The sequence below is a fragment of the Puma concolor genome, chromosome E4 (genome assembly GCF_028749965.1).
Source record: "Puma concolor isolate L17-30 chromosome E4, mPumCon1.1.hap2, whole genome shotgun sequence".
Lineage (NCBI taxonomy): Eukaryota > Metazoa > Chordata > Mammalia > Carnivora > Felidae > Puma > Puma concolor.
The window spans coordinates 9,552,196-9,569,337 of NC_141683.1; the positions used below are offsets into that span (position 1 = coordinate 9,552,196).

Sequence of the window (17,142 nt, forward strand, 5' to 3'; positions counted from 1 at the left end):
CTTTCAAAAACTCTTTTGACTCATCTCCAGAACTCTCCGGAAACAGTTAACTGAAAGCTTACACCTCTGAAACACTCATAAGGGAGGGAAGAACAGAAACGCTTCTGTCCTATTTCTGCCTTTCTCCAAGACGTTCACTTTCATTTTGAAGGGTATTTTTGTACCCGGTTTCTTTTTTTTGTTTTAATTTTTTTTAATGTTTATTTTTGAGACAGAGACAGAGACAGAGCGCGAGTGGGGGAGGGGCAGAGAGCGAGGGAGACAGAATCGAAAGCAGGCTCCAGGCTCTGAGCTGTCAGCACAGAGCCCGACAAGGGGCTCGGACTCACGAGCGGTGTTGATCATGACCTGAGCCGAAGTCAGCCGCTTAACTGACTGAGCCACCCAGGAGCCCCTTCGTCCCCAGTTTCCGATCACTGCTAGGAAGGGGGGAATCTGGAATTGGGTACGTGTTATATTTGCCTTTTCCCTCAGTAGAACAGGAGCCTCATGAGGGCAGGGACCAAAGTCTGGTGTGTTCGTCTCTTCATCGCCAGCACTGGACCTGTGAGTGGTAAACTTGAATAAGTGAGTGCCCGCTCACACCCACACAGGGATGAGCCTCTCCCGCTGCTGCGATGAGGGTTTCCATGACTACGGTTTGCTGATTTCCACGGTCGGTCAGCGCTGCAAACCTGCTTCCTCCTGAATACCTCCTGCTTTTCCGAGATTTTAACACAGCTGTCTAAGAGCTCAGAACAAGAAGTGAACGTATATCGTTTTAAGTGTAGTTTGCTGTCTTAAAATAGCAGCCCTAAATTATAAACTCTTAAACATATATTGCCACTTAGTTAAGCATCCCCTTTCATAACTGAATCAGGGCAAAATTAACATTAACACATGTGATATAACCCGATGCGGAACACTTCTTGAGAGTTTACCACGTGTCAGGCATCCTGCTGAGCGTTAATGGCTTCCCCATTTCCTCCTGGAGACACCCACAGGGGTGGGTGGGCACCACCCTTGTCTCCCTCTAAGGAAGAAGGAAGCCCAGGTTGCTGAAGTGCAGGGAGGAATGTTCCCAAGGACACAACAGCTAGGAAAGTGAGAATCAGGTTGAGTTCAGTGTCCCTCCACAACTGCAGCCCTGTCCCGTGCATTGCACAGAGCAGGTAAGTGACAAGGGTCAGCCTAGAAGTCACATAGGACGGTATGATGGGATTCATAACATATTGCCTGTTCCTCTGCTTTCTCAATTCCTAATTGTCAGGCCACTTTCTGTAGAATTTTTTTGGTACATGTCTGCTCATTTTGGAAATGATAGAAAAGTACAAAGGGAAATCTGTAATTTACGCATCTAGAAATAATTATGCTTATGATTTTGATATTTTCTGTTATTGAAAAAACTAAGATTATATACTACATACACTTCTTTTGAATAATTTTTTTTAAGTTTACCCCTTTATTTTGAGACAGAGAGAGAGAGAATCCCAGGGGGGGCTCCGTACTGCCAGCGCAGAGCCCAATGCGGGGCTCAAACTCACAAACCCTGAGATTATGACCTGAGCCAAAATCAGACACATAACCAACTGAGCCACCCAGGCGCTCCTATATACACTTTCTGAGGTTTTTTTTTTTTTTTTTTTTTTTTTTTTTAACGTAACATGCTGTATGTTAAGCCTGTTTCAACATCTTTACTTGTATGTGCACCGTTTTTAATGGTTCTACAATATTCTATATTATGGGTGCATTAATTAGTCCTCTCTGCTTGGTCATTGTGCCATTTCTGTCGCTGCTGTTATAAATACTGTTCAAGTGAATGCCTTTGAACCAAATCTGTCTGAGTTTCTGATTGTCACCTCCAGCTACGTTCCCAGTGGAGTTCATGAATCAAAAGGCACAAACGATGTCAAGAACATCCCTGTTGTTAGGCTGCTCTCCAGATGGTTCTATTTTACACTTCCCCCTCTGTGTAATAGTGCAAACTAGGTACCTTTAAATACGTACCTAAGTAAATTTCTTTTTATACAAATCATAACTTCTAATGTATTCAGCTGGAGGGTGACAATTAACAAATGCCATTACACAGCTAGGTGGGTTGCAAAGGAACCCATACCTGCTTTGGTGGTTGGGCACCACGTGCCGTGTATCTGGTGCCACAAAGACCCAAATCTAGGGCAGAACTCCCACCCCCAAGACAACCTCATCTTCTTGCCTCAATAGAAGGGTTGCTGGTGACACAGAGCAGGCATGTAATCAACAAAATGTTGAATGTTCGAACGAAGCCACTGCCCTGGGGCTATCTGCTGGCTCCAGGCTGGGACAGCCTCGGGCGTGGCTGCCGCTGCCTGGGGTGTGGCCACTGTGAACTGAGCTGCCTCCACTTCACCAGTGCGCACACCTGCACCTGAGCCCACAGAGGCCAATCTTTAAGGGGTGGGAACGTCCGTCTCTGCCCTTGAGTCCTCCGAATAGAACGATTCAGCAAAAGATCGGGGTTGGTTTTTTTTTTTTTTTGAACCCTAAGTGAATTAAGCTGATTCTCTCCTTAAAGGACAAGCCTTACCCATTTTCCAGTCCCTACTGGATTTCTGTTTTCAAACCGCAGTGGGGACAGAGCCTTTTTCTGTGTTCTGACCTCCTCTTTCTCTGCTTCAGAGGTTTCAGTAGATACTTGTGAGGGGAACAGAAGGAAACTTGAATTGCTTAAGCGCCTACTTGATGCCTGGCTCTGTGCTAGGCATTATGTGAGTTGGAGGCATGATTCCCGAAAGCCACCTGGAGTTGCGGCTTGCTTTGTTTACTCTGCAGGTGTCAATAGTCACAGGCTGTGCCCGGCGTGGAGAGGCCAGACAAACACAGTCGCCCCGCGTGGGAGCTTGTAACTGGCCGCTGTCTGGTCTAGCCCCGATCACACCAGCTGGTGCTGGAAGTGCTGACTGCCAGGCTGTATGAAGCGGGGGTCCTCACTCGGTGGGAGCGTGGGAGCGTGAGGGGGTGTCAGGAGGGCCCCTCCCACAGGCGGCTTCCTGGACTTTGCTCTTGCACCTTTGCAGGTGTGTCCAGGGCTCCTGCAGGGAGAGGCTCAGGGAGGGGAGGCACTTTCCTCCCGTCTGACACACTCACTGTCCCACAGCTGATCATGTGGTCTTTTGCGAGCCACCCACTCTAGCATTGGACTCTGGGTCCCCCTTCCTGTACGTTCTCTGCCCTTCAGAGGTACTTTGTGTTCCCGGCTCTGCCTGCCCCCTTTTCCCTAATACCACAGTCAGCGTAGCAAGGTGGGGGGAAGGTAACTTTCACTAGAGTGTGAAAGCCTACGAGGTTTAAACTCCCAGATTGCATGTATCCTTTGCAAGAGGAGCTCAGTAGTAAATATTAATTCCTAATTGTGAATTTTTGAGCATTCGCCTGAGTGTTCATTGCTTTGCCACAGAAACATTCAGCCAAGAGGTGCTTATCTGTCCTGCCACTCAGCCGCTTGTATCCCAAGCCCTTGCAAACCAGAAACTCCAAGGTCAGTGACTAAGCCATGAAATTCTACTGTTTTGCCTGTGCCTGAGTATTCGGAGAAGAATTCTAAAACCTGCTCTGGACTTCGTTCTCTTCTCATCCACCTGAACCTCGATTTCCTTTTCTGCCAAGTGAAAAGGCAAGGCTCTGGAGATGGGGTTCTCGGTCCAGGCCTCTCAACTGGCAAACTGTGACCTAAGCCAAGTGTGCTTCCTTCATTGTCCTTAAACAGGTGGCTTCTGACAGAGCTAGTGACAGCTTCATTTTCAGTGACCTGTTTGGCCCCAGTGTGTTGAACTCAACGGACATCAGGTAGATTGGAAGGCTCGGTCATTTTTATCTTCAAAGAGGCGTTCGGAATTCGCCCTGTGTTTTTATTTTAATAACTAGTACAGAAGCTTCCTCCGCAAGCTGACTCTGAATTTCGGAAGCAACTAATTTACAAGAGAATGAGAGCAGGGAAGTGGAGGGCAGCCTGACTGCTTGCTGTTGCCATACCTGATGGTGGGGACATGGTGGCCAGGAGGCCCTTCCTATGCTGAGTCATGCAGACGGCTTTTGGGGGTGTGGCCCCCACCCGGGTGAGGTGGGGTGGGCGCCCCTCCGGAGCAGCTCCGTGAAGAATGTAGGAGGGGGACACTGGTAAGAACCGTGGATCGTGGCAGGTGGGGCACAGACTTTTGGGGACTTCAGCCCCAAATGTCAATTTTCAGACCTAAGCAAAACGGGTTTTTTTCTTAATGTTTGTTTATTTTTGAGAGAGAGAGGGATAGAGACAGATAGCATGTAAGCAGGGGAGGGGCAGAGAGAGAGCCACACACACACAGAATCCCACGCAGTCTCCAGGCTCTGAGCTGTCAGCACCGAGCCCCACGCGGGGCTCGAACCCACGAACTGCGAGATCGTGACCTGAGCTAAAGCTGGACTTTTAACCGACTGAGCCACTGAGGCGCCCCCAAATCCCACACTGAGGAAAGTGCTGGGACACTTCTCAGTTTGCAAATGGGCTTAAAAGGGGACATTGGAACCAAATTGGAATCTAAATTTGAAACCCAGCTCTGATGCTTTCCATTTCAGACCTTGGGCACATGGTTTCACCTCTGGGTACTCTCTGGACACAGGGGTAACTCACCGTATGGTCAGGGTGACTGGAAACACCTTGGGGCTCGGTAGCCCCTCCCAGGCTTACAGGCGAGATTGCAGCGAGCCTGTCATCGAGATGGACATTGTAAACTGAGTGCAGAACACACAGGAGCTGCTTGCCTGGGACAGCCTCGTGCACGGTGGGTGGGCAGTAAGGGTCCCAGGAAGCCCTGCCTCTTCCCTGTGTCCTGCCTGTCCTCGCCCGTCTCCATCCCATGACCAAAGCTCACAGAGGTTGGGGGGCAGCACGAGTTTACCTTGAGATGATGAGGGTTTCCTCCCAGCTGCCAAGTTTTCTTCTCCTTGACGTCCAGTCTGTTTCTTCTCTCTTCTTCTGGGGCAAAACAGTGGCTAACACAGCTAAGATTGCAGAACACTGAAAATGCTGAGATTCGCTTTTTCTCCAAGCATTCCATGGGGAGATTTTCCAAATACGCAGAAACGTTGGAAGAATTATACACTGAACATCCTTATAGCCACCACCTGGGTTCCATAGTTAACATTTGGCTCTGTTGGTTTATATTGTCATTTCTTGATGCATTTCAAGAGGAGTTGCAGGCAGCAGAACATGTCATGGGCTAGTCTTGGAGTGAGGATTCGATGAACAGCCTGGGCTCCCCTGAGCCTTCCAGAGCTGGGTCTCTTTGCAGCGTGACAGGCTCCAAAGCCATGCTCTGCTTTCAACGCACTAGATCTGGGTCTCCTACCGGTGATGCCTCCGCTGCTATACCAGAGTGTGCCCCAGGATCAAAGGGAGTCCGACCCCCTGCCCTCACAGTGTCCCCCATGCCAACAGACATACAAACAAAGAACTTGGAATCGTGGTAAACTTACTGCTTCATATCCTGCTTCCGTCTCCCTCCTTCCCCCTCTCTCCCCCTCTGCTCCTCCCTCCCTCCATACCCCCTCTCTACAGTTGAATATATCCTTTAGGATTTTGCCATGTTAAGCTTTTTTTTCAAAAACATAATTTTTAGCAGCTATATCTTTCTATAGCAATGACTACTGCAGAGGTATAGCTACATCTCGTAAATGTAACGTTCATCAGAAGAGAACATGTTATGATCGGATCATTTTTAAGTCTGTTTATTTATCTTGGGGTGGAGGGGCAGAGAGAGAGAGAGAGAGAGAGAGAGAGAGAGAGAATCCCAAGAAGGCTCCCAGCTATCAGGACGGAGCCCCGTGGCAGAGGGGGGTGGCCGGACTTTCAGGAATCGTGAGATCGTGGCCTGAGCTGAAATCAAGAGCCGGACGCTTCATTGACTGAGCCACCCAGACACCCCAGACCTGAATAACTTGTAATTTCTGTTGTGTGATACACAGGAACGTCTCCATCTGCCTCTTAGGAACATCTTGTTTACTCACACCTTTGTGGTCTAGGTATACCTTTGCAGGTAATGACGCGCACGGCTCAGGCCTCCCTCTGTGGGGGTCTGCCGTGCCGGCTGGTATCCTAATGTCTTCTTCCTTCCACAGAGCCAACATGGCCGTCCTCTCTAAGGAGTATGGTTTTGTGGTTCTAACCGGTGCCGCCAGCTTTATCATGGTAGCTCATCTAGCCATCAACGTTTCCAAGGCCCGAAAGAAGTACAAAGTGGAGGTGAGTGGGAACGTAGACTTGCCTGGGGCTAGAGCTTGTTTTCAGTTGTGGAGGGAGAGGGGCGACGCCAGCGGTCAGCAGTGGTAGTTGAACTACACCCTCTGGAAACGCTGCCCCTTTCCGGCAGGAGGAAGGCGGGGAACTGAGGGGCCCTGCTGGGGAGCAATTTCCATCTTGTTTGTGCTTTGTCTTTTCTGTTGAAAGACCAGGTGTGCTGGGACAAGAACAGGATGCTTTTGGCTGGAGCTAGGTGCCGGGAAGAGTTATTTTCTAAAGAGGGTTCAACAAGGGGGACTTCATCAAAACAAAAAGCTTCGGTGCAGGAAAGGAAACCGCCAACAAGCTGAAAAGGCGACCTACTAAATGAGAGGAACTATTTGCAAATCATACATCCCATAAGGGGTTAATTTCCAAGATACATAATTCACACAAGTCAATAGCGAAAAAACCAAGCAACACAATTTAAAATCGGGCAGCAGACCTGAACAAACATTTGTCTGAAGAAAATACACCAGTGGCCAATAGGTACATCAAAGGGTACCCGACATCATCACTAATCATCAGGGAGATGCAAATCAAAACCACAGGAGCTGTCACCTCACACCTGTTGGAATGGCTGTGTTCAAAAAGACAAGAAATGACCAAAGCTGGTGAAGATGGGGAGAAAAGGGAACGCACCGTTGGTGAGAACGTAAATTGGCTCAGCCACTATGGAAAACAGTATGGGGGTCCGCAAAAAAATTAAAAATAGAACTGCCATATGATCCAGCTATTCCATTCTGGGTATTTATCCAGGGAAAGTGAAAACATGAACTCGAAGAGATATGTGCACCCCCATGCTCACCGCAGCACTATCTCTAGTAGCCAAGACACAGAAGTAACCCAAGTGTCCATCGGTGGATGTGTGGGTAAAGACGATGTGGTATATATACACAGTGGACCACTCAGGCGTAAAAAAGAATGAGATCTTGCCATTTGTGACATGGATGGACGTTGAGAGCATTATGCTAAGTGAAATAAATGAAAGATAAACACTGTATGATCTCACATATGGAACCTAAAAAAAGCTAAAATGTACAGCATGGTGGCTATAATTAATTTTTCTATACCGCATGTTTGAAAGTCGCAAAGAAAGCGACTCTTAAGTGTTCTCATCAAAAGAAAAACAAATCTGCAACTCTGTGGGGTGACAGTAACTAGACTTACTATGGTGATCGTTTCACAATACATACATACATCAAATCGTTACATTATATACCTGAAACTAATATAAGGTATGTCCATTATACCTGGGGGTTTTTTTTACATAAATAATAAAATAAGCTAGAGAGGGCTGAATGGCAACAGTATTTCCTGGTGTGCCACTTTAAAAGTGATGTCTTGGGGTGCCTGGGTGGCTCAGTTGGTTAAGCGTCTGACTTCAGCTCGGGTCATGATCTCACGGTTTGTAGGTTTGAGCCCCGCGTCAGGCTCTGTGCTGACAGCTCAGAGCCTGGAGCCTGCTTCAGATTCTGTGTCTCCCCTTCTCTCTGCCCCTCCCATGGCTCATGCTCTGTCTCTCAATAATAAATACACATTAAAAAAAAATTTTTTTTAATAAAATAAATAAAAGTGATGTCTTAAGGTGATTTTGTTTCCCAAATAGTGAAGAAGCATGTGTTGCTGAGGTTAGCCTGAGCTCAGACATTGGACATAAAAAGGAGCTCTATTAAATGCTCCCTTTATGTAGTTCCAGATGATCTAAAAGGGATAATTACCGAGGTTGTCCCTGGTGAGCACATTTAAACGTCTATTTCTGTTTAGCAACTTATAATTAGACTCTCTGACTAGAGCTTCTTTTAAAGTTTTCATATATTGATTTTCGTTTGTTTTTTTTTTTTAATGGACATGTCCATGAAAATTCTCACACACTTACTGTTCCCCCATTAAGGAAACTCTTAAAAGCTTGTGGCGTTGGATCACTCTGGGGAAGGAGCTATTTCCCTGTGGTGTCTTTGTGAGGTACTGGAAACTCACCCGTGATGGCACCGTGTCAAGAGCACGGAGTTTGCAACACGCGCTACCTCCGTCCCTTGTGCAACTACGGCACAGACCTACATTCCTCGCACCGGGTATTAACAGAAATGCATCGGATCTGCTTCTGGGAGTTGAGACCCTTCTCCCTGCAGATATTTAAGCAGAAAGCGATCAGCTGTCAAGGGCATAATAGAAGCTGCTTGAGGATAGGTTATCTTTTAGGGTTGATTGTAACTCAACACCGAGTGCTACTCTTGACCATTTGATCCACACGGACTTTGTCTTCACAGTATCCGACCATGTACAGCACGGACCCTGAAAACGGGCACCTTTTCAACTGCATTCAGCGCGCCCACCAGAACACGTGAGTGCTGGCCCTGCCAGGTGCTGGGGGGGGTGTCTGTAGAGTACGTGCTTTCTGCCCAGCACCTCGGCCTTTACCACTGTGTGCTGAGTAGCAGCTGTGAGAACGATCATAGCAAGGCACCTCGCTGCAAGTGTCGTAAAAAGGGGCACCTGGGTGGTTTAGTTAAGCATCCGACTCTCGATCTCAGCTCTGGTCATGATCTCACAGTTTGTGAGTTTGAGCCCTCACATGGGGCTCCAAGCTGACACCGTGGAGAATCCCTGCTTGGGATTCTCTCTCTCTGCCCCCGCCCCCCAAAATAACTAAATTAAAAAAATAAAAACTATTAGAGTCGTAAAAATATGTATGTGAGCAGATTAAATATTGTGAGTTGTTAGCATAGCGAGGTTCTGGATGATCTTTTCAAAAATGTCTTTTGCATCGCATCGTCCATCTAGAGCATTTGGAAGCTGTCCTATCTGAGATGAGCTTGAATCTCCCAGCCCTGGGGAGGGGGCAGCTGTGGGCTTGGGAAGGAAATCTACTGAAATTCTCCAAGACCTTCCTCGTGGGCGTGTTAGAGCCAGGGCTTTTGCCCAGTGTGTTCTGAGTTACCCTTACTCCCACGCAGAGAAGAGAGGGTAGATCCTGGTGGTGGGGCTGCTCTCTCTCCTCCATGTTCAGTATTACGCTCAGGTTTCTAACTTGGCAAGTTAGTAAGGGGCTCTTCGTTTTACAGGACGTAAGTCGGTGGGGCCCTTTCTAAAAAAGTTCTCTGTCTATTCCAGGTTGGAAGTGTATCCTCCTTTCTTATTTTTCCTAGCTGTTGGAGGTGTTTACCACCCGGTAAGTTTTTCCAGGGGGGGGGGGTTTCATCTGTTTGGATTTAGTTCGCTGCGCTATTTAAGGAAGAGACGGCAGGAAAGGAACGCGTACTGAACATCACCGACATCTATTTAAAAGAATTGCATTCAGCTGCTTCTTACAAAGCTAATCTTTAAAGTAGGGCGAATTTTCCCCACTTTTGACAGGTGAGGAGAAACCTCTTGGGGACTGTGTAACTGTCACGGGGCAAAGAGCTACCTGCAGAATAGAAGAATCAGAATTTGAACCCAGGTCTGTCTGATTCTGGAGGGTTCGTGTCCGTAGTTGTTATTGGCCACAAGCATTTACTGGTCCCCTGGGGTTACAACAGTGAACAAAACAGGCAAAGGTCCCTGGTTTACTGTTAGTTGGGGTCACAGACAGAAATCAAATGGGTACAGCATGTGATTAGGCTAGAAGGTGATGCTGACGGGAGACACCTGTCAGCGGGGTGGTCACGTGAGGATCGTGCTGCGTGCGGAGGTGACATTTAAGCAAAGGAAGTGAGAGTCAAGCAAAACGTTAAGAAGGTGAGGGAGTAGGTGCTGCAGGTGTTTAGATACCTTCCAGACAAAGAGCGAGGGCGAGGCCCTGAGGCAGGAGCCCACCTGGTCTGTCTGGTGAACAGGGAGAAGGGCAGGTGGCCTGAGGGGCGAGCGGAGCCTTGTCGGCCAGAGAAATGTTCTGCACTTCACCTTAACCTAAATAAAGCAGGTGTGTCTATGCCCGATTAGGTGCCAGTGGGTCTTGCCCTGGACAGAACGAGGTTCCCTTTCAGGGACCAATTTCCGCCGAATTCTTTTTTTTTTTTTAATGTTTATTTTTGAGAGAGAGAGAGAGAGCGCGTGCAAGTGAGCAGGGGAGGGGCAGAGAGAGAGGGAGACCCAGAATCCGAAGCAGGCTCCAGGCTCTGAGCTGTCAGCACAGAGCCCAAGGCGGGGCTCGAACCCACGAGCCGTGAGATCGTGACCTGAGCTGAAGTCAGACACTCAACAGACTGAGCCACCCGGGCGCCCCTAGTTTCCCCTTAAATCTGACCAGAGTGCTGACACTTTGCGTTTCTGGTCCTCAGCCTTCCGTGGGCCTCTGGTCGGTACCTGAAGGGCCTTGTGCTTTTGTTAGAAGCTCCCAGAATGGCACACCTGTAGCCCATGGCCTTGAAGTTCATATTGTTTTCAGAGACACGTCTGCTTAGAGAAGACACTTCTTCCTGTGCCTCTAAGGGGCCCCAATCCGTGCACGTGGCTGGACGAGCCCATCTAAATAGACTAGTTGGTCTTTCCAGCTAGGCGTCACCTGCTGTCACCCGCATCCCCTTTCCCGTCCCTCTTCCCTAGACGCCATTCCCTGTGCTTCGGTCTTTAAAATACTCTGAGAACTGCTAGGACGACGAGTACGTGGGTCCGAGGTTGATGGTAACTCTGCAGCCTTACAGTCTGGCACGGCCTGGCAGAGACTTACGGGCCTGGGGTTTGTGTTTTTAGTGGTTTCACGCACCTGATCGTGAACTTTACCCCAAATCAACTAAACAAAGTCCTGAGCTACTAACCTTGCCCTCAGTGATGCACTTGGAGACCGTGACGAGCGATGTTGCACGTTCCCGCACAGCCTCCCTTTTTCTCCAGACTCCTTCTGACCTAATGGTCACCCCAGGATGGTGCCCAGTAGGACTGTTCATCTTGCAGGAGTTGTACTCTCTCAGGCGTAATGGGAAGGGGAAGACCTCCCCCTCCCAACACCTCCTGTGCTGGGGTGACAGCACCACACGTCACGTCCACCTTTTCTAGCGGAGCCCCTCGCCCCTGTGCGGCCGCAGCACAGCCCCCTACCAACCCCCCGACCCCGGCGGGGAGCCTCACAGAGCAATGCGGGGGCAGGGGTCCCAGGCTGCCTCCTGTTCACAGCCCCATGGGAGACGACCGGGCTTGGGGTTCACCCTTCGAGCCCCAGGCCTGCCTCTCCCTCTCTTGTGCTCCAGCACGTGTGTGCCCCAGGGCTGGGGGGGGGGGGCTCTTTCCATCGAGGCCGGCACTCCTCTCCCCTGTCCGTGAGGGGTTCGTAGAGGGATCACAAATCTCTGATGTTCCCAAGACAAATAACATCCCTCTCACGCGAAGTCTGGTATCTTCCCATAACCGGGAAAGTACTATTTTCTTAACACACTGTGCCATCAAAACCCGAGATGTTAAAGAACATGTGGCTGTTTCTTGAATGCCGATCCTAACACAGCCCTTCTATTTTAGCGTGTAGCTTCCGGCTTGGGCTTGGCCTGGATCGTGGGACGAGTTCTCTACGCGTATGGTTATTACACAGGAGGTAAGTGCGCACGGACGTCTGCCAGGGAAACAAATTTCAAATCTTATGCGACTCTAGTTTTCTTCTTAGCAGGGCTTTAAGAAAAGGGGAAGTAACTTGACATTTAGGTGAAAGGTCTGGTATCTTCTTTCTGCTAAGTTTTCAAGAGTAACAAAACTTGTTTTTACTGAGCGTTTTCTGTGTCACTTGCTGCTCTAAGACCTTTGCGTATGGTGTCGAACCTTATGGCAATTCTAGGATATAGATGATATTATCCTGTTGTATAGATGGGGAAACTGAGGCTCAGCGCTTACCAGTGTCCACTAGTTAGCCAGATTCACACCCAGGCAGCCTGACTCCAGAGCCCCCGCTCCTAATTCCCTACTGTCAGTAGTGTGCCCGAGAGAGAAGGGGGGGGGGGGGGGAAGATTCCTTTGGCTGTGCTTCTGAAAGAGGGGGAACACTCCCAAAGGTCCTGAAGCAAAGTTGCTCTGATTATTATCCCATCGTTTTTTTAAGGTCCAAACAATACTACCGTGACTTTTTTTTTTTTTTAATTTTTTTTTTTTTCAATGTTTTATTTTTTATCTTTGGGACAGAGAGACAGAGCATGAACGGGGGAGGGGCAGAGAGAGAGGGAGACACAGAATCGGAAACAGGCTCCAGGCTCCGAGCCATCAGCCCAGAGCCTGACGCAGGGCTCAAACTCACGGACCGCGAGATCGTGACCTGGCTGAAGTTGGACGCTTAACCGACTGCGCCACCCAGGCGCCCCCCGTGACTTTTTTTTAAATGTTTCTATTTATTTTTGAGAGAGCGCGCGAGTGGGGGGAGGAGGAGGGGCAGAGAGAGAGGGAGACACAGAATCTGAAGCAGCTCCAGGCTCCGAGCTGTCAGCACAGAGCCTGACGCGGGGCTCAAACCCACGAACCCTGAGATCATGACCTGAGCCGAAGTCGGAGGCTTCACCGACCGAGCCACCCAGGTGCCCCAGTCGTGGCATGTTTCTTTGCGTGTAGTATCTGACATCCTGACAGCTTTCGGCCAGAGGTTGGTTGACCTCGTGAGACCAGACAGTTGAGGTACAACCCGAGAGGCCTCAGGTAGGGTGGCGTGTGGATATTGGAAGCACTGTCCTTTCGGGGACACCCCCAGTCACTTCCCTTTCTTCTGTTACAGAACCCAGCAAGCGGAGTCGGGGCGCCATCGGCTCCATAGCCCTCCTTGGCCTGCTGGGCACAACCGTGTGTTCTGCTTTCCAGCATCTTGGTTGGGTTAAAACCGGCTTGGGCGGGGGGTCCAAATGCTGCCATTGAAGAATCATCGGCTGTTTAAAAACTCTCGTTCATTTTGAGTGACTTTTATTTTCAGTTACTTTTTTTTTTCTAAATATAATAAAAACCTACCTGGCATTAGCCTCATACCTAAACCTGACTCCATCGCTTCCTTTTGAGTCTTTATCTAAAAGAAGTAGCCCGTTCCAACTAGACGAGCGGTGACGGATAGTAAGCGCCCCTCCTCACGCCCCCAGAGGGGGTTTGTTTATGTGAAGTTGGGAAAACGTCTGCTTGTGGTAGTACGTTCATAATCCTGCCACAGCCGTGAAAAGCTGGGGCTCAAGGAAGGAAGTCTTCTAGCCTAAGGATGTAAGATTATCTTATCACTTGCTAATACGTGTGGGAACAAGGATTTTTTAAAATTTCTATTAAATATTGCTTCTATTGCTGAGAAGCTATTTACGACTAAGAGTATGAAACTTAACATAAGATCTGATTGTATAGGTCCAAAGGCAGAAAGACACCTTACAACAAAATGGGGAAAATTCAGAGGTTTAGTTGACTTGGAGAGGGATGCCGGTTGGTAGAATGAGAGGGTTTCCGCTGAGCGAACATGGCCATGAATGCCACTAACAGAAGGACAGTGTCTCCACCTGTGCTGTTCAGTATAGTAGCTGTGAGCGACATGGCTACTTACATTCAAATTAATACTTTTTTTAAAAACGTTTGAGAGAGAGCGAGAGCGAGGGGCAGAGAGAGAGAATCCCAAGCATGCTCCGTACGGTCTGTGCAGAGCCTGATGTGGGGCTCGAACCCACGAACCGTGAGCTATCGCCTGAGCCAAGATCAAGAGTTGGATGCCTAGCTGAGCCACCCAGGTGCCCCTCAAATTAATAAACTTTAAATAAAACAAAACTCAGTTCTGTAGTTGCTCTCGCCACATTTCAAGCGCTCCATAGCCCACGAGGATCAGAGATGGGATCTGAACCCAGGCCCGGCTCTGAGATCCATGCTTCTTCCATTGCACTCCTGCGTCCCTTCAGGCTGGAATGCTCTGGTCAGCCATGGCCACATGCCCCGCCCCGGGGCCATCTGGCCATCTGGTGAGGAGACTGGGCCATCACGGCATATAGCCCACCATAGTTCATGAGACGATTGCCCCAGCATGGAGCAAAATAAAGAAAATGAGGGCTGTTTTCATAAAGCTGAAACTTGCGTTTTTACATTAAAACGTCATTTAGAAAATGGTGATGACGATGATGAGCGGCAGAGTTTCTTTTTCGGTCCTGACTTGGAAAAAAATAACGCATTAAGAATTTAGAATAGGCTACTCTGGTTTTTTGTTAGGTTTTGTTTTCTGGTTTTTAAATAAGATGCACCTCAGCTTGGAGAACTCGTGGTGGTTTCCTTTCTTGTCACCGAGTCCAGGTGCCAGGGAAGCAGCACAGGGGAGACCTAGGGGCGACGTGGCATTTTCACCTTTGTTTGAAGTCTGCACAGGGGAGGCTTTTCAAATCATGGGGTCCATCTCAGTCATTTTGCTGCCTTTGAATGGGCTCAATGAAGTTTTAGAAGGAACCCACCACGTAAAATGGTGCTGTGATTGAGTAGGGGGCCCACAGCTCTGCCTTTCCCTTTCCCCAGGCCCCCCACCAACAGCACCTAGGGTTTGGCAGAATCCAGCCTATAGATCACTGCCCTGGAGAATGACCATGTCTTATCAGATAAAGGGTTAGTATCCAAAATCTGTAACTTACCAAACTCAACACCCGAAAAACAAATACTCAGGTGAAGAAATGGGCAGAAGACATGAATAGGCACTTTTCCAAAGAAGACATCCAAATGGCTACCAGACACATGGAAAGATGCTCAACATCACTCATCATCAGGGAAATACAAACCAAAACCACACTCAGATACCACCTCACGCCAGTCAGAGTGGCTAAAGTGAACAAATCAGGAGACCATAGATGCTGGAGAGGATGTGGAGAAATGGGAACCTTCATGCCCTGTTGGTGGGAATGCAAACTGGTTGAGCCACTCTGGAAAACAGTGTGGAGGTTCCCCAAAAAATTAAAGATAGAACTATCCTATGACCCGTTAATAGCACTACTAGGAATTTATCCAAAGGATACAGGAGTGCGGATTCATAGGGGCACATGTACCCCAACGTTTATAGCAGCACTTTCAACAATAGCCAAAGTATGGAAAGAGCCTAAATGTCCATCAACCGATGAATGGATAAAGAAGATGTGGTTTATATATACAATGGAATACTACTTGGCAATGAGAATGAAATCATGCCATTTGCAGCAATGTGGATGGAACTGGAAGGTATTATGCTGAGTGAAATAAGTCAGTCAGAGAAGGATATCATGTTTTCACTCATCTGCGGATCTTGAGAAACTTAACAGGTGGCCATGGGGGAGGGGAAGGGGAAAAAATAGTTACAAACAGAGAGGGAGGAAGGCAAACCATTGTTCTCTCAAATACAGAGAACAATCTGAGGATTGATGGGGGGGGGAGGGAAGGGGAAAATGGGTGATGGGCATTGAGAAGGGCACTTGTTGGGATGAGCACTGGGTGTTGTAAGTGATGAACCACAGGAATCTACCTCGAAAACCAAGAGCACACTTTACACACTGTATGTTAGCCAATTAGACAATAAATTATATTTTAAAAGAGAGCGAGTGAATGACCATGTCTGGCAAGCTACTTTCTGTAAAATTCCTTTGTCTTGTGGAGAAAAGAAAATCTGGTCTGAGTACTGCCACTCACTGCTGCAAAGTCTGTTTTTTGTTTTTTTGTTTTTTGAAGTAGCCTGTACTTCCTACTCTACAGAGCCCAACATGGGGCTTGAACTCACAACCCTCGGATCAAGACCTGAGCTGCGATCAAGAGTCCAACGCTCAACCGACTGAGCCCCCCAGGGCCCCAAGAGTTGGTGTATTTCTGCAGACAACACATTCTGGGCTCCGTGGTAGATGGAAACTAGACAGCCACGCCTGATTCTCCACGCTGCACCTCAGTGTCCCCGCCGCGGGTGGCCGTGTGCCCTTGGGCAGCTTTACTGGCCTCCCTGAGCCTCAGCTCTCCCAGCTCTAAGTTGGGGATAAGAACACTTAACCACATAACGTCCTTGAGGGTCTGAGGACAGTTAGGAGCCGGTGCCCCGCACGCTGCTGCACAAGGTGTGGGAAGCGAGGGAGCCACCTGCTGGTGAAGCTTCATTCATCAGGGCAGCAACCAGGTTACCTGCCCCGAGTTCTAGGGAGTGGGTCTGAGGAGTCCCCGCTCTGGTGTTTGCCCTGTTTCTCTCTTCATCCCTCACGGCACCTGCCCCCACAGGTGGTCTCCTAACTCACTCGAACACTGAACGGTGTCTCGGTTGCTTCCCTCGTAAGCAGCGCCGTCCGACAGAACTTTCTGACACCAAGAGAGACCCCACACCTGCATCGCGTCGGGTACGGCATCCACTACCGTGCGTGGCATTAAGTCCTCGCGATGTGGCTAAAGCAGCTAACAAACTGAATTTTTATTTAATGAAACTTAACTAGGGGCACTGGGTGGCTCAGTCGGTTAAGCGTCTCTGACTCTTGGTTCAAGCTCAGATCATGGTCTCGCGGTGAGTTCAAGCCCCACGTCGGGCTCTGTGCTGACAGTTTGGAGCCTGCTCGGGATTCTCTCTCTCCCTCTCGCTCTGCCCGTCCCCTGCTCACTCTGTCTCGCTCTCAAAATAAATAAACTTAAAAAAATTTTTTAATTAAAACAAAAATGTTAAGTCACCACACGTGGCCAGGGGCTACTGTACTCACACCGCACAACAGCAAAGCAGTGGTTCTCAAGCTGTCTGCTGAATTCACCTTGGCAGGGACCTCGGAGAATCTAGATGGCCAGGCCGCACCCCAGATGGCTTCAAGCTTTCTCGGGGCGCTTCTAACGTGCAGAAGTGGAGAACCACTGCTCTCAGAGCAGCAGCTGGCCAACTACTGTGCATAAGGATCCCCTGGGGGCCTCGTTCAAATGCAGATTCTGATGCTTAGGTCTGAGAGGGGGACAGAGATTCTCGGGTCTAAGGAGCAGACCCTGCTGGTCCCTGGGCCGCACTA

At 48.9% G+C, this 17,142-nt stretch overlaps 1 protein-coding gene across 1 annotated transcript in view; it reads left to right on the top strand.

The window, feature by feature from the left end:
• MGST3 (microsomal glutathione S-transferase 3) overlaps positions 1-13,185 on the top strand; it is a 24,556-nt gene extending 11,371 nt beyond the window's left edge. The window contains exons 2-6 of the mRNA XM_025927827.2: positions 6,112-6,235; positions 8,542-8,615; positions 9,386-9,443; positions 11,705-11,777; positions 12,936-13,185. Coding sequence (XP_025783612.1) covers positions 6,119-6,235; positions 8,542-8,615; positions 9,386-9,443; positions 11,705-11,777; positions 12,936-13,072 — 459 coding nt within the window. The 5' untranslated portion in view covers positions 6,112-6,118 and the 3' untranslated portion in view covers positions 13,073-13,185. The remainder of the gene's footprint in view (positions 1-6,111; positions 6,236-8,541; positions 8,616-9,385; positions 9,444-11,704; positions 11,778-12,935) is intronic.
• Positions 13,186-17,142: the final 3,957 nt, after the last annotated feature.